The 26676-nt window shown below is 40.6% G+C and overlaps 1 protein-coding gene across 11 annotated transcripts in view; it reads right to left on the bottom strand.

The window, feature by feature from the left end:
• The window catches only part of LOC136751361 (DNA (cytosine-5)-methyltransferase 3A), a 152600-nt gene that overhangs the window by 12103 nt on the left and 113821 nt on the right, over nucleotides 1–26676 (bottom strand). For 7 of the 11 annotated variants that reach the window (XM_066706926.1, XM_066706953.1, XM_066706945.1 and 4 more), the window contains 9 exons: nucleotides 7668–7739; nucleotides 6921–7142; nucleotides 6283–6441; nucleotides 4452–4559; nucleotides 3585–3741; nucleotides 2571–2720; nucleotides 2258–2302; nucleotides 1229–1308; nucleotides 578–690 (listed from right to left, as the gene is read on the bottom strand). In XM_066706926.1, the coding sequence (XP_066563023.1) occupies nucleotides 578–690; nucleotides 1229–1308; nucleotides 2258–2302; nucleotides 2571–2720; nucleotides 3585–3741; nucleotides 4452–4559; nucleotides 6283–6441; nucleotides 6921–7142; nucleotides 7668–7739 (1106 nt within the window). The remainder of the gene's footprint in view (nucleotides 1–577; nucleotides 691–1228; nucleotides 1309–2257; nucleotides 2303–2570; nucleotides 2721–3584; nucleotides 3742–4451; nucleotides 4560–6282; nucleotides 6442–6920; nucleotides 7143–7667; nucleotides 7740–26676) is intronic. The other 4 variants (XM_066706969.1, XM_066706978.1, XM_066707013.1 and 1 more) reach the window with 2 other exon arrangements.

Below are 26676 nucleotides of genomic sequence, written 5' to 3'. Positions count from 1 at the left end.
AGATCAGAGCCTCTAGAAATCGCTGTGACCTTGAGGAAGACAGACCTACTATCTGTTCCAGCAGGAATAGAAACTGAAATGGAGAGAAAGAGGAAACTTTTTTCTTCTGTTGCTGCTTTTGCCACCAGCTGAACAGTGTTTTCACGCAGGAAAGGCAAGGAGGAACAGATGAAGTTCCCGCTGTGTTTGGATTGCTGTTCAGTCATCCTACAGAGTCCCAGCACGATGCTGCTTCGTGCAGAGGCCAAGCCAGTGACCCCAGTAGGTCTCCGTCAAAGAACACAAACATGGAGGCTGTCAGTTTCTAATCACAATATTCGCTTAGAGCTTTTTTTCTTTCTTTTTTCCTCTCCCTTATTGCATCATGCCTTGACAGGTGGAAATGAAAGAAGGCCACTTGAACTTACATAACCTCCTTAGCAGTTACACATATTAAAAGCAATAGGTAAGCAAACGGAGAGGTCAGACGTGGTCACTACCTCCTACGTTTCAGTGTGTGCTTGCTCACATTTCACATTGTGTTTGTGGGAGACATGCCTACAGATGACCACGCACTGTCTGCGCTGCAATTCCTCACCGGCAGCAATTGTTGTTTCCACACATGAGCACCTCACGTCCCCCACAACAGATGGTGCAGTATGACTGATAGCCATCGTCATCATACTGATACGCACATTCCAGGAAACAGTTCTGGCGGGGTGGGGGGGAGAAGAGAAAAGTTTCATATAAATCACACAATACTGTTTCACGAACACATCTGAGACCTCTCCCTCCGTGAATCACTGTGATGCGCACCTCGGTACGGATCTCGCGTGGGAGGCCGGGCAGTGAATAATCAGCCTCTGAAGACCTTGATTTTACTGTGCGGGATGTAGCCTGCAGTAGACTGTGCTTGGTATTGCAATTTACACTACAGGCCAAAAGTTTGGAAGCAAAGAATAATGTACAGTGCTGACTGGGGGAACAGAACCTAACGATTGGTTCACTTCAATTAATTAAGTACATGGAGTCATGTGTGAAACCGTCTGAAAATTCAGAAATTGAAGAATGGGACTTTTGAGTGTGCCTTGAATGATCTACAATGAATAAACTCAACCACTGGCATACTATAGCCCGCACCTCAGCCGCTAGGGCTCAGACGGCAGTGCCTCGAATACAGGGCAGTCAGACACTAATTCAGGCACTTCCATTTGCAAGCACAGTCTCTCAGCCTCACTTGTCTGCTTACCTTGCAGTTTTGGCACATGCCTCCCATGAAGAGGGGGTGTTCGAGGGAGACATTCAGACTACCGCAGGAAATGCAGATATCTGCAAAGCAAGATGACAGATCACACCAACAAACAGGACAGTATACCTGGTTGATTAAACACTAACTTCACACTCAGGGATAGCTTAATCTTTTTATATTCCTATTCCTCTCAAGATTCAAGGCATAAAAGCAGGGAACAGTTATACAATGAGATGCTGGTTGTCCTGCTTGTGTGTTTTGTGGCAGGTACTCCGTCATCCCAGACTCCCTTCAGCCGTCTCCTGCAGGATCCCAGCCAGTCAGCTTAAACCCCCTAGCCCCGCAGTTGGTGCCAGACCATCACAACTCTTTGAGAATAGAAATGTTTGCAGTCCTAAATGCACCAGAGGCCCTTGTTTAAATGTCTAACTATATGCAGCCTTCTGGGTTAACTTCAAACAGATCGGTTTTACTCTAGTTGCTATTTCTGCCCTTAGCAAACTAACCAGTTTTCAGTCCATGAACAAGCTTTACCTCGGGTGCCTTTAACTTTCAATATCCAAATGAATCTTCTAGGTGAAAACTTTGTCAAAAGCTTTCTTAACATGGCAGCCTTTAAGCATTCAGAATATTTACTGACAGTCTGCAGAGTACGTTTGTAAACAGGGAGTCTTTTTATACATAATAATCCACTGAGATACCACCATAATGTCAAACTGCTCGCTAAGTAACATCGGTGACCCACTTTCTAACATCGGTGACCCACTTTCTCAGTCAGAACGGGATCCATCTCAGCACTGGCTGCTAAAACTTGCTTGTGGTGGAAGCGTGCGTTTGTTGTTCCGACTTTTACGCGTTTCCGAGGATCCTCTGGTATCAGTCACACTAAAAAAGACAGTATTGTAATGCCCTCATTCACTTAGTCATAGACAGAACTCCAGCATGTGGTAGGGACACTATGTCCGAGTCGGACAGAAGAACAAAGTAGTAAAAAAAAACAGCAATACACTTTATAAATAAAAGACCCACCTTCGATGTTTCTGCATTTTTGCCTCACTTCGAACACGAGCCTCTCTAAAACAAACAAGAAACATTTTTTTTTTAAGTTTAGGAAACAAGCCTACCCTGAAGGGGTGATGGGGCAGGACCTAATAAAGTCCAAACCACGGAATGCAGGTGTAAGTACATCATCTTTACTGGTTTTAAATAAGGTCAAATTACACATACTTGCATATAAAACATTTAAAATAAACTTCCTGCACTTTACTATAACATGACTGTCAAATATTTTCTTATTAAGCTTTAATATCTGTTTATCACACACACAGCACTGTGTCAGTACCTCGGGTCCCCTCGTCTATGATCTCCTTAATCTTGGGCTTTTCTGCAGTGCTTTTCCTGGGTTTTTTGGCTGGCGGAGGGAGGGTATAGGCTGCTGCTTCCGGCTCCACCCACATATCAGTGTAAACTTCTTTGTAGGGATCGCGCTCATCTGGGCAGAGGGGAAACACACACAAACACACACATCACCACACACCGGCACTGTGGATGTTCGAAGACTAGCACCAGGGTTAGAGGGCGCCCTGTCTGTATACTGTTGTACTAAGAAACCCTCATGCTGTGTGCTAAAGCAAAACATAATAAAACAAGCCACTGGACGGGTCAGTAAACAGGTACTCAGTACCACTGTAAATCATTAGGCTTTTATTTCTCATAGCGGATTCATTTCTCGTGGGCTTACCTGTAAATATTCAAGCATTGCACACCTTGTGATATGTTTTCCAGGTGCATATGCACAACAATAGAAATTGATGGAAAACAGGAGCCTGGGGTGGTAAAATAATTTCATAATTGCCATGCATGCCATTCCATCTATAGCTAAATGCAGCTTTTCCATGACTTCAGCCATCCAAAATGACTTATTAATACCTAATGCTTATGTAGGACTTTGTACCAGGGAAAGGATCTCCCAAGCAGGCAAAAGATGAAACCAAACATAAGCAGAGTCGAATGCTGTTAGGAAATGACGTTGCGGCGATGCCTAAAAAGGCTGGGTTTTGTGAAAGGAAGGGACTCATGTTGAATCGCCCAGCAGTGATTCGATTTGCTGAAACAAATTAATTTCCATGTCACCATCCACAGAGTTGATCTCACTGTCAATTGGTAAAAAAAAAATGGTAGCTGGGAGGGATGCAGGGGCAAACACTTTATTTTCAGTTTTCTTTTGTTTACCATCACTGTAGTTTTCTACATGATCAGAGGACAGTCAAAGACACAGATATGAAGTAAATCCCACAGAAATACCAAGTAAGGTGTCTGAGCCGAGCATAGCACGGCGACGGTTTCGAGTCCATACCTTCTGGGGGCTCCAAGCCCTTTGGCCCAGTTGGTTGAAATCCTCCCATTGCCCACTCAATCATCTGCTTGTTCTGAAAGTCCACTGATTTGGAAGTGTCGGACTCGTCGCTGTCGGGACAGGCGGGGAAGATCTTTCCTGCTCTGCTGCTAGCCACCTGCCAGGAGATCGGAGAGGAGCATTTACGGGTTGTGCACAACCTTTATCCAAACAGGAAGAGCCACCATGACTGCGTTGTCTCTGGGACAGTGTACACTCCACTGGGTCTGTACTGATAATCCTCAGTATATTTACTACCCAGAGAGTACTCAAGACTCTATTTATATTCTTGATAACTGTAGTCCTTCTTTCTTACATCATCAAATAGTTTACTACTGTCATAATGTAAGAATCAGAATATCATTATTTTATAATACAGTATAGTAGGAAAACTAAAGTCATACAAATTCAAAACTTATTAAGTGCATTCTTTCTTTAATTCTTTTTTTCTCTCTAGATTGGTTTTTTGCCCTGTCTGTTTCTTAAATCTACAAACCAGTATTAGCTGGTATATGCCAGTTACTGTAGGCAGGTTTGAAAAGCAAAACGGAGACATAACTAAAGATCATGAGCACTTTTTGGGGAATTTGGGTTACACCTGAAAACCCCAGGAAAGTGCATCTGAATAAATTCAAGTGCAATTATTGTCTGAGGTCTGAATATAATATTTTAATATCTGACTGTTAAAACGACAGCTGCTGCAATGTTGTGCTTATCTTGATTTTCTGTTCAAACAGTTCTCTAAATGTGTTATAGCTTGTCCCGGTTTCTCTCCGGTCGAAACACAGCTTCTCAGAGTCAGACATAATGAGACTGAGAGACACCAACCTGCAGAACCTCGAAGATTGCTTTCTTGTATGTGGGCTGTTTGTTATAAGATGGCTGGTGAAAGGCATTAGAGAATGAACTCAAAGGCATCAATTTCTCCACACAGACCTAGCAAAATAAGAAAGACACGCGCCGCCATTACAATGCAGGTCACAGAAACACAGTTGAAGATTAAAATTAATGTTGTAACATTTAAATTGCAGCATGAGGAATACAATATGCCTTATAAGTGAACTTTTGTATTTGTATGTGAATTCACAGAAATGGGATTGCAGTCACCATTGCTGTTAATATAAAAATCCGCCACTGTGCAATCTTAAAATAAAATCTCAGACGAGTGTTTAATCGCAATTGCAAAAAAAGGAAATCCAGGTTTCATTGAAGTGTGTCTGCTGGGTTTGTTACAGTTTTCAGACTGAGCATCTGACAGAAGAGTTCGCTGATTGATTTTGTCAAAGAGAAGCATTTTGAATTGTGGACTCTGGTAGCTGTCAGCTTTGTTCTGCTTTATTATAACTCTTTCATAAATTCAGAATCAAAACTAAAGAGTTTAAGAATCTAGAGTTGTTATTCAAGCAACCATGAACTTAAATGACCTGCATCACTGTAAAAGGGTAATATTTAAATCTGATGCTGAGACCAAAAAAATAAAAAATAAATATTTATATATAGAGAGAAAGAGAGAGAGATAGATAGAGATATAGAGCTCACACAACATGTTTTTTTCTCTGGCTGGATATAACTGTTCACTTTGTATTTGCATAGGTGTTGGTTTCCGCACATGGAGAGACGTCTGTCATGCAGTGTCCCTCTCTAACAGAGGGTGGTGCTCAAGCTACAGTATAGGTGTTCTACATCACTGTCATCCAAGTGAATTCTAGCTAGCTGTAGTATAATTTAGTCAATTTCATGGGAAGGGACAATGAGACACAAGGAAGTGAATGGCATTGTGAGCAAATAGTGATTTGGAGAATCAATCCCAGCATGCACCTGTGCTCGACTGCTTTAGTCATCATCAAAAGAAGCCGCCTACTACATCTCAGACAAAGATGAAACGATATACCTGCCCACCGTGCAATCCTGCAGGAGTATGAACATAGGCCGAAACTCTATTTCTGTTCAATTGCATCCCAGGAAATGTGGGTGAAAGAGTTGGTGGCAGAGAGGGCAGTTTTTGTCTAGTTGGAAGCTACAGATACAGGTTTAATCCGGCATAACGAATCACTGGGCTTCCTAAAATAATAGCAAGAAAAATCTAAAGGCTTTAAGATGGAAATATCAATGGCATGAATGTCACTATCCTGCCAGCACAAGACACGGGAGTTCTCTCTCAGAGGCCTTATTCAAACTTACCCTTTGTCACCTCACTCATGGGTTTCAAAGTTTCACAACTACATACATGGGTTTGGGGGATAAGTTATCTTAGCTAATGATTAAACGCTCTATTACTTCAAATTCTACCAACACAAAGAATCTCAGTGCTACAACCGGAGCAATCTTTCTCTAACCTATGGACTTTCCAAGACTAGCACAGATCGAGGTCTGTAAACCAAGCTGTAAATGTATTGACAACATTGTATTAATGGATGCTTACAAAATACTAAACTAACTAATCAATAAGAACAGAGTCCTGCTACATTCAGAAACTCAAAAAAAATAAAATGCCACAACCATGTTTATATAAGCTTTGCAAAGTATTCTGGTCAACTACAATGATCTGAGCAGAATAAGCCAACGCTGTCTAAACCAGTCACAGTGACAGAATGAAAAACTGTGAAAACAATTCAATACATATGAACTGAGCTTGGACGGATCCTTTTATCAAACCTACCACTGAAAATTTGCCGTCACCGAACCACGTTACCCATCTGGTTCCCTCGGCAGCTCTGCTCCGTCCAGTCATCCTCCAGGACACGATGCGGCCTGGCCACCACGAGAATCCTCTCAGCTTCCCCCACACCAGCTCCCCAATCCCAAAGCCACGGCCGTCCTGCGCACACACGTGCATACACACAGACACATGCACATACATGCAGGGACACACACGCACACACACAGACGCACAGACACACACAAAGAGAATCTTAATAATCATAACGATAACAATAATGTCTTGCATTAATGGAGCTCTCTTCAGGCTCTAGAAGCACTGACTGCATCCACCACTGTAGTGAAGCACCGCACTGGTGAGGCACAACAGCCATTTTGTGCCGTTAGGTCACCACGTTGCAGATAAAGTGGAGAAGAGTCGTTTAGCCAACTGGACGTTTTGTGAGGCCAGACTTAGAAAGAAGGATCTGAGATTTAACCTGGATGTTGAGGTTCGCTATGGGGTTGTTAACAGTACTTAGGTTAAAGAAGAAGCTAAGGGAAGTATTGATACTTTAGTTCATTTTTAGACAGAGTAAATCTGGTCTGGAGCAAAACATTTTGGTGAAGTCGTTGGTCACATTGTTGTTAGTATTTCACCTCGTATTCGGGTTCCACGTCTGTTGACCTGGGGATGGTTTTGTCTACACTTTCCACAGAGACGGGCTCGGGGGTGGTGGCCACAATGGGTGAGGCTGGATCCGTGTGCTGCTGTGGAGGGAGCTGGCTGGCGACCACCTCCTCCTCCTCCTTCTGTGCCTCGTTCCCTGCAGGTTCGTCCATCGCATTCATCACAGCAACAAGTCTGGCTCTTTTCTCTGCCTGCAACAGAACAACACACAGCGGAGTCAGAGATGGCTCGCTCCGGACAAGCCATCATTTACCACTTTGCATTATGAAGAACAGCGGTCCTCTAAAGAGAGTGTTATTGAAAACAAAGACGGGAGAAGATGAGTTTCCCACAAAAGCAGCTCATGAACAACAGCAGGACACACCCTACAGACTTAGAGACGCGGGAATAAAGACTTCCTGTGCCGCAGATTTGTGACACCGCTTTCTCTTCAAGGGTCCTGCAATGGCAAGACCCCGTGTGCATTCATCAGGATGCAACACCTCTAACCCACAACCACCTTCCTTAAATCAATGTCGGGGGGAAGGCAAATAAATACAATTAAAGTCCTAGATTAATGTCAACGAAGGACATGTCAAAACATCTGTCAATCGCTGTGTGCAGATCGATGAAAAATTCAAGCCAGCAGTTTCAAGAGAAAGGAGAGAGGTGATTATGGGATGTGTCTGGAGAAGCATTGTGTAAAAGGAAGCATTGTGAGCTCCCTAAGGCCTCACCAGGTAAATGCTGCATCCCAGGCCTGTGGAGCCACTAGATTGTAGGTCTGAGGCTGCTGCTGGGGCGCCCTGCTAGAAGAACAACAATTATTCAGTTTTACTGCTGCGAGAACAAGTCAGGTGCATGGGAGATATATAACCTGCCCTGAAACAGTAGCCTCAGATGACACGCTGATGTGAATCCGTCAAAGCTGTGATAATGTAGTGACTGGAGGTCCCTGCATCATCACTGGACTTAGAGGATGTTTGTATGTGTGTGTGTGCATGTGTTTCTATGGTCGTCTACTTACTGTGGCTTTTTAGGGTGCATTGCTTACTACAGGCATTTGCAGATTTGTAATGTGCTGTAGGAAAGTATGCTCTCATAGCCTGACTTTAGCTGTTGACCGAAGTCGTCCATTACTGCAGCATAAATACAGAAAGTAAGAATTTGTACAATTAACCATTTCCCCACCACATTCCCACATGGTTTCATTTGTTTAGATGAAAAAATAAAATTAAAAAATGGCCAACCTCCTCCCACTCCCACTCCTATAATCCAGCAAGGTTATATCGCTGTTTGTTTGTTTGTTCCTGAATTATAACGTTCAAACACAAAAAGAGTCTGCACAGAAACGCGATGGATTCACTTGTACTTTAAAAAGAGAAAGTTGGAATGAGAATGAATGAAAATGTTACAGAATCCCTCTTTTAAATGTCTTTTAAGAACACATCAGCTGTCTGAAGATGGTGATTCAGCTCATGGGCACAATGCAGTCCAGAAATAAGAGTCTGGTGGGGTCCAGTGTCTATATATCCTATATTTCTAAAGCTCCACTGGAAAAAGTGAAATGAAATCACAGGAAAAGGCAGACGATCAGCGCCCCCTAGTCTAGATATTGAACTGAAGGGGAATTGAATGGAAAAAGAAGTAGACTAGTCTGGCTGACCCTTACTTTGGAAGATTGCAAAGGGAAACCTTGGCAAATCTCCAGCATTATAAAGAATCAATCTGTGTCAGACAGGTGAGGTTCCAGACCTGTCGGATTGCATTTTGGGTTCGCTGAGTTTGAACCTGACTGACAAGCTCTGGGGCTGTTTTGAAGCCGAACAGTTAAACATTGGATGAGACTGATCAAGCTTTACATCACATAAGGTTGTCACTGTTGACAGCGCAGCCACGTATGGAATGTCAGCCACATACACTCACCTAAAGGATTATTAGGAACACCATACTAATACTGTGTTTGACCCCCTTTCGCCTTCAGAACTGCCTTAATTCTACGTGGCATTGATTCAACAAGGTGCTGAAAGCATTCTTTAGAAATGTTGGCCCATATTGATAGGACAGCATCTTGCAGTTGATGGAGATTTGTGGGATGCACATCCAGGGCACGAAGCTCCCGTTCCACCACATCCCAAAGATGCTCTATTGGGTTGAGATCTGGTGACTGTGGGGGCCAGTTTAGTACAGTGAACTCATTGTCATGTTCAAGAAACCAATTTGAAATGATTGGACCTTTGTGACATGGTGCATTATCCTGCTGGAAGTAGCCATCAGAGGATGGGTACATGGTGGTCATAAAGGGATGGACATGGTCAGAAACAATGCTCAGGTAGGCCGTGGCATTTAAACGATGCCCAATTGGCACTAAGGGGCCTAAAGTGTGCCAAGAAAACATCCCCCACACCATTACACCACCACCACCAGCCTGCACAGTGGTAACAAGGCATGATGGATCCATGTTCACGCCAAATTCTGACTCTACCATCTGAATGTCTCAACAGAAATCGAGACTCATCAGACCAGGCAACATTTTTCCAGTCTTCAACTGTCCAATTTTGGTGAGCTTGTGCAAATTGTAGCCTCTTTTTCCTATTTGTAGTGGAGATGAGTGGTACCTGGTGGGGTCTTCTGCTGTTGTAGGCCATCCGCCTCAAGGTTGTACGTGTTGTGGCTTCACAAATGCTTTGCTGCATACCTCGGTTGTAACGAGTGGTTATTTCAGTCAAAGTTGCTCTTCTATCAGCTTGAATCAGTCGGCCCATTCTCCTCTGACCTCTAGCATCAACAAGGCATTTTCGCCCACAGGACTCCCGCATACTGGATGTTTTTCCCTTTTCACACCATTCTTTGTAAACCCTAGAAATGGTTGTGCGTGAAAATCCCAGTAACTGAGCAGATTGTGAAATACTCAGACCGGCCCGTCTGGCACCAACAACCATGCCACGCTCAAAATTGCTTAAATCACCTTTCTTTCCCATTCAGACATTCAGTTTGGAGTTCAGGAGATTGTCTTGACCAGGACCACACCCCTAAATGCATTGAAGCAACTGCCATGTGATTGGTTGATTAGATAATTGCATTAATGAGAAATTGAACAGGTGTTCCTAATAATCCTTTAGGTGAGTGTATATCAACTGAATTATTTCCCAGAAGTCCAATATTCTACAACTGAGAAAACAATCCTATTCCCAGTATGGCTGAAAGATAATAATAAAAAAACACAAGTGAAACTGCTGTGCTTGACTGTTTACCACCAGTTTATTAAGCTGCTATAAAGACTCCTATATCATTTTTGACAGCATATTTTATTGGTTTAATTTACATTTTTGGTATGTATGGCATCTACCACAAATAGTCGTGTCAGCATATCCTTATGTTTTGTTTTGTCATCTTATATATGACTGTGAATGAATGGTGCTCAGAAAGTGTTTATCAGAATATATTCAGGGAAATAAAATCAATTCCTAAATTTGACTTAAACTAAAAAATAACTTAAAATAAACGTTTATCGTCAGATGTGCTCCAACAGTTTATGTATCTGTGCTGGAAATATGATGGTTTCTCCTTGAGATGAAGCTCACTGCTTTATTCGCACAGCCTCTTCCCCATATTGCCCTTCGACAGGACTTGTGCTGCACTGGTGTAATTCACCACTATCCAGGGTCTGGATCCGAGGCACAAGTGAATCACAACTGTTGGTTTCAGCTTATGGTGTAATGGAAATGAGTTCACATCTCAAATACAAATTGGCGCACTTTTGCAAAGCTGCTTGGCTGAGGGACAGGATTACATGGCAGGCTTTCGTGACAGAACTGAGCTGCTCTTGAAGAGCGCATTACAGACCAGGACCGTCATCATCTGCTGGGTTTGTAAGGCCTACAAATCGTTTCCTGTGGAATGTTTCATTTGGAATCCTGTGAAGGACCTGCAGCTATTCTGAGCAGGGGAGCCAGAAACTTTCCATTTCTGTCCCAATTCCTTATTGAGTGGCATTACTCAATTTAAAAACAATACTTTTCAATATCAGTGTGCCATTAACAATGCATTTAGAAAAAACAACTCAGAATTAGAAACACGTAAAGGACATGGAAAGCTTTAGAACAGCCATATAATCTGCCAGTGAGTTTTCATCTGCTTCAGAGTAAACACATCCTCAGACTTTACAACTAGCTGTGGTACCGGGCATCCATCCACATTAGCATCACACTGGCCTCAGAAAAAAAAAAACTATCATTTGAAAAACAAATGCAAAATCGGCATCTGAAATGCAACAACAATGTCATTCAGCTTGTTTTTAAAACCATCTGCATCCATAACACTGTATACATTTAGGGAACAGGAAAGAGGGCCATGGTTAAGCTTTGGCATCCTTTTCTCTGATGGTTCAATACTAACACAGAACTGTCCAATATCCATCAGTGTTGCTGTAAATGAGTCTGGATCTATGATACATCTGTTCAGCTATATCAGGTAACTCAAATTCATGGAAATGACAAAAGCATACGAGCATCAAAGATGAAAATATAATGATGTAAATTACTTTTCTAAACAACCTCTTTGCATTTTTCTCTCTCCATGCAAAATTCCACAAAATGATTTTAAGTTGCCCGAAAATCCATTCAGTTCAAGTATACACCCCAACTTGTTTTACATTTTACACGAATTAAGCCTAGTTTAATTTTATCTGGCATAGTGTAAGGATTCTTGGTACTTCTGCTGTATCAGCATAATTGAATTTTCCTCAGACTCTAAATAAAGCATGTATTGAACAAGAATTCACTCCTGATCCCTTTGCTTGGCAAGTGTGAAGTTTAGGGAATTTGTAAAGACAGCTCTCTCTCTCAGGGGGTATTAGAAATATACACCTAGAGGAGAATATAACTGATCGTAGAGAATTTATCTTGTATATCAGGATATTTTACACATTATCATTATCATTTTTTTAAGAAGCAGCCTTTTGGCCATATTTCATTATTTACCTATGGAGAAGGTACTTCAAACAATTGTCCCTCTTTCTATTATGTGGACGATTGTGGTTAAAAAACCTGGAGAGGCAGAGCAGCCAAATGACACTGAGTGCGTGTTGGGTAGATGCATCCCCTTTCCATCATAAAATAACTTTCACATTAACTGGGCTCCCAGAGTGAGTTGATGTTAAAAAACGATTGAAAGCCCTCTTAAATTAAAGTATTGGTTCTCTGTATGGTTATCTCTGGATTAGAAGCATACCTGAGTTAGCTGGCACTTGTAACTTATCATTAAGCTCAAAATAAGCTTAATCATAATACAAACCTCTCAACATTCTCAGGATTTAATTATAATAACATAATTCCAAGAAAAAGTTTGGAAATACTAGTGCAATGACAACTGGATTGCTTCAATGGCTGTCAAGACGCTATTTAACTGACACAGAGTTAAGGGTTAAAAATCTAACCTGAAAAAAAAAAAAAGACTTTCCGGTGACCGTGAGTTCTGGTTCCTGCACTGCATCTCTCTGATCCATGGCCATGTGATACATTCATTTCAAGGGAATTTCTTAGACAGTGAGGTCAAATACTTTACCAAAAAAAAAAAAGAAAGTACAGTCAGTGAAAGACTGCGCTGGTGTTTGACCTGGGGAATTACAATGTGTGAATCTGTGCCTCTTTCAACAAGCCACACTTGGGTTCTTAACTGATGAAGACGTCAGGAAGTAACCATGGGAAGTATTTATATTAAAGTTAATGAGAGTGATTAAATAAACATGCAGCACGTCAGCGATACTGCTGAGTCAAATAACAAACAGAGAGAGCATTATTCTTATGAGCTCTTATTAGCTGGGGAATTCAGATAACAAACCTTCGGTTCACAGAGAAATGCATTAATGTCACGGCTTCTCTGGCGTTGGGGTGTTAGCTTAGTTTATCCATCTGGGAAGGAACAGCTCGGTAAAGCAAGTCAATTTCTCAAACTGAATGAAAACTGTAATGGTTCAGAAACAGCCTGACAAAGCCAAGAGCAAAAGTTCACAGAGAAGATTGAAATGACAAGTGCAAAACTGCATTAATAAAGCAAACAAAGCAGAAAAAAAATAAAAGCTTGCCAAACCTTTTATATGACCATATTGTGGTACAGTTTGTATCAATCCCTCAGATTCCTTGGACCTGTTTTAATTAATAGCTTCTTAAACTCTGCTCATTTGGATGAGCCTCAAACTATGGAAACTATGAAGGAGTTTCCTAGAATAAATGCCAATCTCCTCTGAATGCTTCTGCCTGGATATTAAACACCGCATGCTGAAAACGATCAAATTTCCTCCCTCGGCCTCCTCATTACACTCCCCCTACCTCATTTTCACCATGACTCAACGCCAAAACGAACTCTGTAGCTCACTGGAGAATTTACTTAAGCTACCCAGATAAATACACAGAACAGACTTGCACTACATATTTACTGAAAACGCATGTCCTTTTCCCACCAGAGTCCCCCTTTCCTACTCAAAGACCGTTATGAAATCTAAAATCTTACACAGAGAGCACAACTCCATACTGTCGCTGAAATGACTTAGGACTTTCTGAACAGCTTTTTGTGCAGGGATGCAGAATTCATACACGTGTGTTGCATTAAAGCCACACTTACATCTGGAAAACTTGTGGGGTGACAGAAATGGTGTAGGAGGCTAATTACAGCGGAACAAAACACAAAGGAGACAAATGAGAGAAAAAACACAGGTTTCACTTGGGGATACTGACACGCTAAAGGTCAGCACTGGTGTAACGCAAGCTCTGCGTGTAAATCAGAGGGTTGGGGGTGTAACACCCACTAGGAGAAATGGAATAAAGGTGGGGGGTAAGGCAAGTTCGCTTTGCAACACGCTGTTAATAAGACTGGAGCATAACTCATATTCTCATATTTTCATGAATGGATTGGATGTTTATGGTCAAGTCAAAGCTTGGACATTATTGTTTTAAAGCCACAAGTTATTTTTATATATATATATGTCTACTAGAAAAGACAAACATCTTATTTGAAAATCAACTAATATATAATGAGAAATTAAGGATATAAAATTCAACCCAGGTGAGTATAGAGGCTCAATCTCATGTTACCAGACTTCCTTGTATTGTTGCGTTGATTTCATATTTTACTGGATTCCTTTCAACTCTTTGCTCCACTTTTTCTTCAACCCCCCCCAAACAAAACAACACAAAAAACATAGTGTATGTAGTGTAATTTATCTCCTCATGCCTGTATTACCTCTTCCTACATTCGTATAATTCACATTATACATCACCATTGGCCCAAAGCAAGAAACAATGAAAGCCAGCCACTACTGTGAGTGTTTATGTCACACCTGCTGCTCTAGGGATTCATCCTGATCCCTGACGTGCAAAGCTTAATCTGAATTGTATTTTCCTTGCAGTTTTAAGCAGGGCACTGCTTGGTCCACAGCTGTAAACTGTACGGAGCAGCAGCTGCTTACTAAAGGAAGTGGCATATTCCCATACATCCTAGGATGTGGAAGTCATGCGTGGGGGTGGGGCCAGAAATGAAACTGGTTTTGATTGGTTCACTACAAATGTTATACTGCAGCACCTATAGTATATTGTAATATGACTGCGCCTAGTCAGCAATAAACTGTCTGACATAACTGGCATAACAGCTGCACATGTGATTGCTTTGTAGCTTTAGTGTCACAAAATGTAATAAACACCCTTTGACCTTGGCAGCAGCTGAATGATTAAATTCATCATGAAGAAAACAACACAATCTGCAACTACAGGATCCAACTGTAAAAAAATAGGTTGATAGTTTGACATTATAATGAAAAATAAAAAGGCCCCTCAGTAAAATAATTAACATATCCTTATTCATTTTAATTACTATTGTGTTGTTAGTCTTTCTTATAATTGATCTGGACATTGCCAGAGAAAGAAAGAAATTAGAGTTATTGAACAGTCCCTGCAGTATTCCATTGGAACTTGTTGTTGGAGGCGGGGCTTCATTTGAGCTGGCAGGGAGCGGATTGGCTGGAGCCGAAATAGAGTAGCAGTTTGACTGGCTGCTTTTGAGGTAGAGTGACTTTTGAATCCTGCTGAAGTTAAAACCGTGGACCAATTGCGGAAAAGCTGGTATATGCACATATTGTTTTATTTAAATTTCTTCAATTGAATTTACAATTGGGCATTTCACTTATGATAATGCCCACTAGATCTGGAAGCTGATTGGTTGTTGGCACACAATCGTTTTCTAAGTGTATCGTGAAAGAGAAGCCGTCTTCACAGAACTCCACAGTACTGTGTAACCAGAACACTACCATGCCAGGAGCTGCCATCCACTTTAAACATGTGTAAATACAACTGAGCCAGACTGAGGCTGTGCATCAATGTATATAAGATGCAAAACAATCATCTCGGGTTAGGAGGTGATCGGTATTACAGTCGGCAGTCCCTCCTGCCATGCATCTCTTTGGGCTGACAACAGATTCATATCCCTTCCTGATTAAAAGGGCATGTAATTGTGATGGCAGGCAGTACGATTTATGAATATACAACATATATAACGCAAGCAAATTAGGTTGACAGTAGAAGGCCGCTTAAAAGGAACATTTTTTCCATTTCTACTAAAGCAACTAAGCACAAATCCCATACAGTATAGCCTAACAGAAAATGCCTAATGAAAACAGGACAGGTTCCAGTTTAATTTGGAGACACAGAATCCCACCTGTTGATTTATTTTTTTTGATTGATGGGGCAACAAGATTAAACGCCTGTCTTAAAGAAGGGCTGCTACTCCCCTTTAAAACTTTTTGGGCCCACACAAAAAAAAAAACTCCAAGACTGAAGCAAACAACCAGCAGGACACGTACAGAAATCCGTGCAGAATTAGTTGAAAGGAGCCCAACAGGATCTTCCCAGTGGGATTCTTGAAGGAGTCCTGCAGAATAGTTTGGCTCCAGTAAACCACATAAATTAAGTCAGTCTCAACATCAGCAAGGTTACAAACAAGAAGGGTCAGCCCAGAGCATGGTAACTCATAACTAACTGATCCCAGCATCTTAGCCTTTAAAAAATCCAAGTGAATGAGTTTCAGCTACATGATTGGGCAGTTTACTCCAGATGCCCATAACTTTTTAGAAAAGACTATTTTCAGTCCTAAATGCATCTCCCACTAACCTACATGTGTGCTCTTGTTTCACTGTTTCAGAGATGAAGAAAAATGTGCAGTTGATTTTCTTCATAACTTTGAGGATTTCGAGTAACTGAAGCAGACCTCCTCAAAAAGTCTGTTTCAGACTGAAGAGATTTAGTTCTCATCTAAATCGAAAACAGTGTATCCATCAGTTTCTAATGATGTCCTGCTTCCACTGCATTAGTGAAGATATTTAACAGAGGAAACTCATACAACCCCCCCCCCAAAAAAGCTGTGCCATGCAATAAATTCAAATGATGAAGTTCAAGATCTCTTTAAAGTGAATTTATTCTGGAAACAATTTTCATAATCTTTGAAAACATGTATATAAAGTAAATAACAGATTATTAAGCTTTTTTTTAAGACATACACTTAGTTTTTCTCCAGAATTCCTAGGATGCTTAATTTTAAAACTTAATTTTAAAAACAGTGGCCTAATGTGAAAAACAGAAATGCAAAGGCATGTCAAAACATACAACGTTAATGATACCACAGGTGCGTTTAAGATTGGTGAGCTACAGAAGAGGCAGGCATACTCAACCCTTCAAACTTGGCATTTTAAAGATTATAGATTATTCTTTTCCCCCCCCCCCCCCCCACTGTCCATTGGAAGTATTTCAATCCTAAATGCACAGATTACTTACTAGGCAACCCAAATACACCACTTGTTAGTTACGATATGTTTACATATTTTGCTCTTTGGAGTAGACTGCAAGGTTTTTAAAGTCAGCAGTGGCTATCAGATTCCCAGGAATGTTTTTTAACTTTTAGCTTCAGCAGTAGAACTGAGCCTCAGGCTTTGTGTACATAAGGAAGCTTGTGGAAGTTTAAACTGAAAGCACATTCTCTGGAAAAGCATTAAAACTTAAAATGGCTGAAAAACTAAAAATTATACTTGCAATGCTAACAGTTTCAGAATAAAGCGTGTGTGCATGCAAGTGTTTATAAATCACACATGTAAGCATTTTCATGAACACTTACCTACGTTCATGCTGGTATTTTACCCATGCTGCTTTGGGAAGGCATTTCCGAAAACAAGCATCGTTTCATAAAGAATCTTGTAGTGGAATTTCAAAATATGATCTCTAATAAATAATTTCCAGAGGGGTAACATTGTAAACTACAAAAATAAAACTATGCTGTATATAGGTAATATCACTTCTACTACTACTCAACTTTTTTAATAATACTTCTGAATTTTCTTAAATTGAAGAATAATATTAAGTGCCATGACATTATAGATATTGTCATTGAACAGTAAAGGTGTTTTTTATGGGAGATCATTTTGGAGACTATTGCAGCAGGATTCCTCTCCTCTCCTCCTTCCTTCTGTGACTTGCCTCTACATGCCTTCCTGCTTTGCTCCAGGAAGCGGCAGAAACTCTCCCTGTCCTCTCTCAGTGTCATTAACCCCAACTGAGTGTCCATATGAAACTCCTCATATGGGATACCAAAATCAGCCCCTATATATACATCCCATATCTCTGAGTAAAAAGTCCACATAAGGCAGCTATATTTATAGTTAAGGCCGAGTGTGAGATGTAAATCTATTTAGCCTCAGAGGTCTACCACAGAGCAGATATTTGACAGGGGCCCTACAATAATATTCACAGTTATAAATGAGGTTGGCTCAGTTATTATCAAACCTCAAGAGGCACTGAATGAAAAAGTAAATGTTTGACAGTATGTCAGTCTGTGGGTGAGCTATGATAGCCCAAATGCCCTTGTGTTGTAGACCGAAGTCCCACACAACTGAAATGATTCAATGCTTCATTTTCTCAGCTTGCATATGTTTAGGGCCTCTGCAAATAGTTGCCTGGGAAACAAGAGAAGCTGAACACATTGTGGTCCGGTAAAGAAAGTTTGATTAAATAAAAATAAATACAAAAAACATCAGGAACAGAGAAAAAGACTTCAGTAAGAAGGTAGCTGAAGCACATTTAGGACTTTGCTGTCACACCTGTGCTTCTGGCTAATGGATCAACTGTAGAAATCACCAGTCCAGCTCCAACTAATGAACATCATAGTCACTGAACTACACAACAATATCTGGAATATCCAGTGCACGATATATTGACTCACAGGTTGGTTTTCTACTGGAAAAGTGAAAGATCATTTATGTGTCTTCACATAATATGTGGCATTTGGAAGTGTTTCTTCAATTACCAGGCTCATCAATGCCATAGTAAGTATTAATACATTGTTTTTTAAGTGATGTGTTCGATTTCACATTTCACTTTCAACCCTGATTTGTATTCATTGGAAACAATTCAGTTTCTACTGCAAATTCCAAGGATCCAGGCCAGTCTTGTGGAACATCAGCTGGGGTCCCCGGAATGACATCATGTGACCCTCTGGCACATCTGGAGTAAGGCTCTTAAATTCTGCCCATTCAGTGGGCAGTGGGGTGTGTGACAAATACCTCTTTGTTGAAAGAAACGGACCCAAACACACAGCAGCACTTGGAATTGAGAAATGTACATTCTTTCTCCATGGCATCTTCCCAGACACACACATCGGTAGAATTGCAGGAGAGGTACGGACACCAAAAGTGCCGGCTTCCACCCCTTGACTGAATCAATTCTACGTTTGAGAAATAATGTTTGACGTTAATACTTTTCTTACAGATTACATGGTATGTCTTAGAACCTGTGGAACCTAAATACAAAAGAGACCAGATGCATACTCTGCTGTTAGGTCAATGCTGAATGCATACGTCTACTCTGAGAAAGTGTACAAATGAGTGAAACCCAAGGATTCATATCACTTTGCTCTGTCTCATACACCACAGCCAGATGACACAGCTATGGCATTTTACTGTACTTTGTTTCTTAATTGTGTGGAGAGGGGGTGAGGTATTTATCTTAGAAAGGCTACATAAAGTGTACATTTTCTTTCTCTTGCAGTGGTGGGAGTGTGTAGCTGCTGTCAGAGTCACAGTGCTGCTGCTGGACCCTCTCCAGCTGTGACTGCCCTTTTTCTGGGCCTCTGATGTGAGCTCAGCAGCACCAGCTGGGAAGACTTTCCAGATAAATGAAAAAAAGGCAAAGCTGGAAACACAATGTATTCTTTATTATTTGCACCAGCCCTCGGTTGATGAGGAAATCTGCAGAGAAACTCCAGCATCCCTGCATTGTCCACGACAGAGTCGAGGAGGGCAATCACATCTTTCACAGGCGGAATGTGAGGACAATATCGTACTGTGATACGTTTAACCCCAGAAACATTTTCTGTACACTTTTTTCCAAGGCAAGGACTGAAATGATCAATGTAAACAATAATTGTCCTCTGATACATCATCTCATAATAAATGAGATTAAAAGCTAAGTGTTTAAATGCTAAAAGTATATTTGCAGCTACTTAATCATTAAAAACATGATTAAAGCAAGCACTTGCTCCGCATACGTGCATCACATACACTGACATTCCTCAGTTTCTGATCAAACAGAGAGAATAACATGCCACTGTGGTCCCAAGGGATGGGATGTTTTCTTATTTGTATCTAAACACAACATAAGACGCAAGAAGTTGCCAAATGAAACAGCAAAGGAAAAGATAATCAAGCATCAGTCAAAACAAAACAAAACAAACAAAGAAACACAAAAACTACCTACTTTTTCCTTGGCTTCACACCTCTGGATGAAGCTTGCATTACTGAGCTGTGCTGTTATTCTGTACTGCCGCTACTGCCTATGGGATCTCTGTTAGGATCCTGGTGAATCAAGCACATGCACTTCCCAGAGTACACGCAGGGCTCCGACATTTCAGTCAATATTAACACGTCTCTCCAGACCTGTGTGGGATGCCCCTGCACTGCAATTTCCAAACACACTGATTTTCCTGTCATGCCAGGTCTTACCATACAGTGTCCGCCTACTGTATTTAGACAACACTTTTTTGGTTTATTTAACCTTCCTCTCATCAGTATTTATTAGAAAATGCCTCTTCATATGCTGGGAGGGAGAGAAAAACTAACAAAAAAGAACCACATCAGTGCCAACTACATTCACATCCTGAAGATTCACTATAAACCAAAATATTCTGTAACCTTTTATTTTTTAATGTATATTTATATACTTATGGATATATGAGTGGAGGAATATTGATACAAGACTAAAATTACAGAAAGGGAAAAACTGCATCTTGCCACAGAAATTGTTTTCTTAAAAAGCTATGCACAGCTGAAGTCACACATCTGTGTAACCTGTACGTACAGCTGAAGTTCAAGGGGATTATGTGAAAAGAAGAGCTGGAAATAGATCTTCAGAAGGTTGTGTAACACACACAGATGGTAACTTGAAGGCTTTGGATAGTTCTTGGGTTCCCCAATCAATGGATATGGCAAAATCAGAAGGTATGTCTTTAAAGGAGGTGGTTGAAGGGCCGTATATTTTATCTCCAAAAACAAACAAAGCAAAGCCTCACTGAATGCAAATGAGTGTAACGAGGTTTCAGTGCTGCTGCGCAGTCCTCCCAGGCTGCCGGGCCTCAACCCACATGACATGCTGCAGTGTGAGCCGGAGAGGAGAATGAAAGGAAGACTGCACCCAGCACAAACAAGCTCTGGGAGATAATTAAGAGCGAAGGAAAGGGAAGAAACAGACAATGACACATGGCTAATGTTGTGTGACAGAAAGCCAAAAGGATGTCCAGCTGCGATTGAAAACAAGAGGGTGATTTGTAATCGAAAAAAACGAACTGTTGTCACAGTCCAGAAACGGGAGATCCTGCACCACATTTCTTTTTAAAAGGCTGATATGTCATCTTCATCCTTCCTTCCTTATCTGTATTTCAGTAACTTCTGCCAGGTGTCCCCATCACTGTTAAGGTCAGCTTTTAGACAAATGTAGGCACAGAAATCAATGCATCTTGGAGAGCATACTATTCCCTTGCCCACCCTATCCTATCCAATACCACCAACAGTTGTGTGGTCCAGCAGGGTACTCTAAGCCACAGCTTGGACCGGGGTACAACTTGGGTTTTAACTGGAAAACTGCAGTACAACTCCAGCAATACGAGCAAATTACAAAGCAGAAGAGTGCTGCTACTGACCTGTTTCCTACCCTACCTTGCACAGCGCCTCCACTCTCCCAAAGGGCTCTGATACAATAATGACCAATGAGAGACAATGCCATCAACACTGTACATCTCGCTGGGGGACTGACTTCCAAAAACTCACACAATCGTAGATTACATTTCAGCAAGGGGTGCAACACACGTCAAACAGGTCTGAAAAACTGAAAGCAGGAGGGCAGGGAAAGCTCCAGGCCTCAGCAGAAAGTTAGACACCCAAATCCTCTGTGCAGCTCCCATCTCAGCATAATCACCATGGACACCTGAAACAGGCCATGTCCCACAAATCACCGTATGGGATTACCTTCCATTGCAACCTGGCCGCCGGCGGTTTGGCTTTGATGACACGGTGTATCAGGCAGACAGGTTTCTTTGTTGCCGGAGCATTTTAGCATGTTACTGAGATACAAGAGCCTCCCCTGCCAAGCGCTCTCTCTTTTAAACTCGGCATCCACATCTATAGGTCATGTTTCAGAAAATGGGTTTGGAAAATCTATAAATGAAATCAATCAGGCTAGAGATGGCTATAACAGCTGTATTATTTATTTTCTAGGAATTATGAAAATTATATTTTTAGCAGATGTCCCAACCATAATCCAACTCATAAGGAGCAGAACAATGACACTCATCATCAACATCATACTTGGTTTTCTAAAGCCAACCAGCTAATGTAATTAATGTGCACTTTTCCCAACATGCCAAGCGATAATTAAAAGCATCTGAATGAAACAAAGACGACTCCTATCTATGCGTGAAGCAGGTTACACTAGGAGGAAAAGCAACCTTAATAGAGAGGCATTGTTTTATTTTCTTCCACTTTAGAAAAATATGAAATACTCCATTAAAAAGAAAAGAAAAGGAAAGCATGACCAGGACCTTTACCTATCACTCAAATACTAGGTCCTGTCACATCCTCAGGATAGTCCTGCGTGTCTGTTTTCCCTGAAGTCCTGACAAAATCAAGCAAATCATTACACGGGCAGACCTGTCACCGGCTGGGATCTCCAGGCCCACAGCGATGAGTGCGTCAGTCAGAGCGCATCAGCTACGAGGGGACTGCTGGCACAGTCTGCACAGGCCTGACCTGCTTTTCTCTGCACCTATCTGGAGTGCTTCGGTTAGCAATGATGCCATTCGGGTGGGAGTCGCTCACTAGAGAGTCTTCATCAAAGTGGTTTTCCACACAGAGCAGTATCATTGCCAGTGTTCGGTCTTCTACCTGTTTCACTCTTGTTCCACACAAGTATTTGCCTGAAGGGGACACATTTCCCTATAACCATCAATTGAAATTACAACTTATTTTCAAAACAGGCTTGTTTTCCATGAAGGCTGTCTTTCACTTGCTGACCTTATGATTGTTTTCCACCCTGGATATGTTAACCCCACGGTGTGGTTAAAACAGACATCATGTCATCAACAACCTGGAGCGAGGCTGCAGAGAGGCAAACTGAACTAGAGGATCATCCAGAGCCGAGCAGAACTGTCACACTGCATCGTTCAAAGATAAAACGCCCAGGGAGACACCCCAAGATTAATTGGTTACAGTTAATTGATTAGTGTGTTTGAGACACATTATCAGCCGTCGCCACTTTTGGCACAGCAGCCGTTCCTCTCATTTAACCTTCTAAACCAAACTTCGCCATTTGTTAATATTAATGTACGATGAAAGATGAGAAAATAACAATGGATCTCCTCCTTAAACCTTCTCTTTGGTAGTTTAACATAAAAGGCTGAGACTGTAATTTGGATTTTAAGTGGAAGCAACAAAATATTAATTTCAGACAAGACAAGGGGGAATAGATTTCTTAATGTAATACTTAAATCACAGATAACACAGTCTAAGTATACAGAGATGGACGCCTGGTCCACCATAGACGCATGTTCACCTGGAAGCAGTGTTTCATTTGCCTGGTTAATCTTTTATAATTAAAAAGTATATAAAGCCCAATAGAAGATTGGAAGACTGAATATTGTTAATGTTTGTCATAAGTAATATGAATACAAATACGGGATAATGGCCAAGATTTTATAAAAACTGTGACGGACAGTAACAGCAGGCTCTCGACTTGCTTGAGGGAGAAAACTTGTATTGTGCAAATCACTGGCAGGTCAAACTTTGATCTGATCTCGGTCACAGTGTGTATGAGGCAGAAAAACTGTGATTATTTTTTTGTAAACGGGCCTTTGTTTCGTTTAAGTTTTGGGTTTCTGGACTTTAAAGCAAAAATTGTCATAAGATGCATAGGCTGTGACAAAACGGTCACGTGGACCAAATCCACTCTGTTCTCAGAAAGTATGGATCTGCTAGTTCAGGCCTAGATTTAGTTATTCCAATAGCTTTGCCTTTATCCACTGGTGCCTGGGGGGCTTTGTGGATGACAGAGTGCTTCTCATTGTGAGGCAATCAGTGGGGCCTGGACATAATAGAGGCTCTTGGAATTTTAAAAATAGAAAACCATCCCTGGCCAAACAAGATTAAAGCTCACTGAACACTGAATGCCTGTTTACATGGCAGGGTAGCTCTGGTTACACTTTTCCAAAATAGTACTGTATCCCCTAAATCCTGGTTTATTATACACTGCATTAATGATGATGATGATAATAACAATAATAATAACAATAATAATAATAATAATAATAATAATAATAATAATAATAATAATAATAATAATAATAATAAAAACCATGCTTTGCCATTGGTAAATATAGAAGAGGTGTCACCACTAGGCTGTAATAGACCATAGCTGATAGACTTCTGGGTAAAGCCCTGTGAGTCTACTTGCATGGCTCACTGATAACAGCATATTCACCATATTGTTGCAGATTTAACACAAAATAGTTTATTAATCACCCCCACCCCCCAATAGCACACATAGCAAGAGATCCCTTACAGCTTATATTCTATATTCACAGATAATACATTCCATATTTGCATCCTCTGGTTTCTTTGAACTCAAAGGCTAACTGAATTTAAAGGTCAGGTATTGTCTCAGCCACCCCCATGGATGAGCACAGATCTTAACATTAAACCTTGCGACAGCTGGAACACACACAACACCCTAACTTCAATCGTCCGCAATGGCTCCTCTGAGCTGCAACAGCATGGGAGTCACCTCGTCTGAAAGACTTTAATAAAACAGGGCCGTCGGGTGGCCACAACAAATAGCTTCAACTGCCTGCAATAAGGTCTCCTATCACTTCTATAAAGGAAACAACATTTCACAACAGGAGGACTAAAACGTTCACTAAAATGTTAAAGTGTGACCTCATTCCTGGCCAGCATGAAGACTTCCTGTCGAAATTCTGCTGCAGCGCTGTGCAAGTGTCCAATAGGAAAGAGGCTGCCACTGCCACCCAACAGCTCGCTAATGTGCTCTAATACGATGATCTCTGATGGTTGGTGTTAATGCCACTTCATTTGCCTTTGACACAGTGACATCGGAGGACAATATCATTCCTGTATTCTGACACACTAGCTATCAACCAAGTGCTCTGCTGCTCTATTCCTGTGGAATCAGGAATTTACAATGTATAAAAGACCGGAAGTTATTTTTTCAGGTGAACCATTTGAGAGGATAACTTTGTTGTAGCCTGTGTACACCCTTCCTTCAGCTCTGATCAATTAAAAAGGAAAAAAGAAGATGTTGAACAATTCCACTTATGTGATTAAATGAAAAGATTTTCTTTTGAAATGGTGACAATGGGTCCTACAATATTTTAGAATTTTAAACCCTTTCCGATGAACACAACATTTTAACTATATATTTTTTAATATTTTGTATATATATATATATATATATATATATATATATATATATATGCATGATTTTATTTATATGATTTCATTTACTAGATGTGTGGGTGGATTCCTTGTGATGTAAACGAAATGTTTTACTGTTGTTAATTGAATGTGGGGGACAGTAAAGCTCAGCAGTGAGGTCATATGCCATAGAGAGCAATCATTTACCAGCAGATTATAAATGGTTTATACCATGTAGACATATTAGTGTTGGCTGTAAGACAACTGCAATAACACTGAGAACAATAGTGGCCTCCACATACAGCATACCACTGGAGTTGGTCCACTGTAGTCAGAAATGTACTTCCTTATGACAGTACAAATAAACTGAGAGACAAGTGAAAACTGACCTGAAGGGTTTGTGTGTGTCAGAAGATAAGACTTCAGTGTCTAGGTCAAAACAAAAGTGCCAGACTAGATGCATATATATATATATATATATATATATATATATATATATATATATATATATATATATATATATATATGCATCTAGTCTGGCACTTTTGTTTGGCATAGTCTGGCACAGAATATATATTGTGTGTGTGCATATATATATATATATATATATACACACACAATATATATTCTTACCTTATCTTCTGCCACACACAAACCCTTCAGGTCAGTTTTCACTTGTCTCTCAGTTTATTTGTACTGTCATAAGGAAGTACATTTCTGACTACAGTGGACCAACTCCAGTGGTATGCTGTATGTGGAGGCCACTATTGTTCTCAGTGTTATTGCAGTTGTCTCATATATATATATATATATATATATATATATATATATATATATATAGCTCTGGATAAAAATAAGAGACCATTTAACATTGATTTCTGAACTTGGAGTGGTCTCTTAATTTTTTCCAGAGCTGTATATACACTCACACACACATATATAAACAATAAAAAAGCAATGTATAAGGTATATTCAGTGGTGGAATCGGGGAGAAATCACTGGGGGAATCCTATATTACACTAATTAAAGGTCTAGAAGCTAAAACATACATTACTAAGTATGTATATGTAGACAGAATACATAATTTAAAGGTTCTTACTGTGTGATATACTCTAATAATCAACAATAAAAAAATAAAAAAAATATGAACAGAAAACAATACCTGCACACTGTGGTCTGTTGACAAGTGGCATCTGTGCTGCCTAGACTTACAGTGGTCAGCCAGATGTGCTCACTCCCAGTTTAAATGGGGATAAATAAATGTACCTGTATATGTATATGAACATAAATGTACCTGTCTTCCATCAAAAGATAGACCAGATGCCCTTCTTGTCCAGCTCCTCTTTATTATTAATATGAACAAACTGTTCTGGCAAATGTTATCTGTCCTTTACTCCTTTACACAGATGATAGTCTGCTTTTAAACAGACCACATTTCTAACCCATTGTGCAGTGATTCACTATGCACTATTAAATGATACAGAATATCAGAACAGAATAGGTGTATTATGCAGTTTCACAAAATAATGCCAAATTTTGAATTAATTAAAATAGGATGCTACTCAAGATCCTTGAAATAGGAATCACCCAGAATCGTCAGCTGGACGGGTGAAAACTGGTCTCGCAGAGTAGCAGATTTGTTCAAGTGGCGAGTTCTAACTTTGTTTCATAGGCAGTGCTACGACACAATAAAAAATCAGTATACAACTTTACTTTAATTTAATCTTATTATTATTGTT

This window comes from Amia ocellicauda, chromosome 1 (genome assembly GCF_036373705.1).
Source record: "Amia ocellicauda isolate fAmiCal2 chromosome 1, fAmiCal2.hap1, whole genome shotgun sequence".
Classification (NCBI taxonomy): Eukaryota; Metazoa; Chordata; class Actinopteri; order Amiiformes; family Amiidae; genus Amia; species Amia ocellicauda.
The sequence above is the reverse complement of the archived record's forward strand: the minus strand, read 5'-3'. Positions and strand labels throughout refer to the sequence as shown.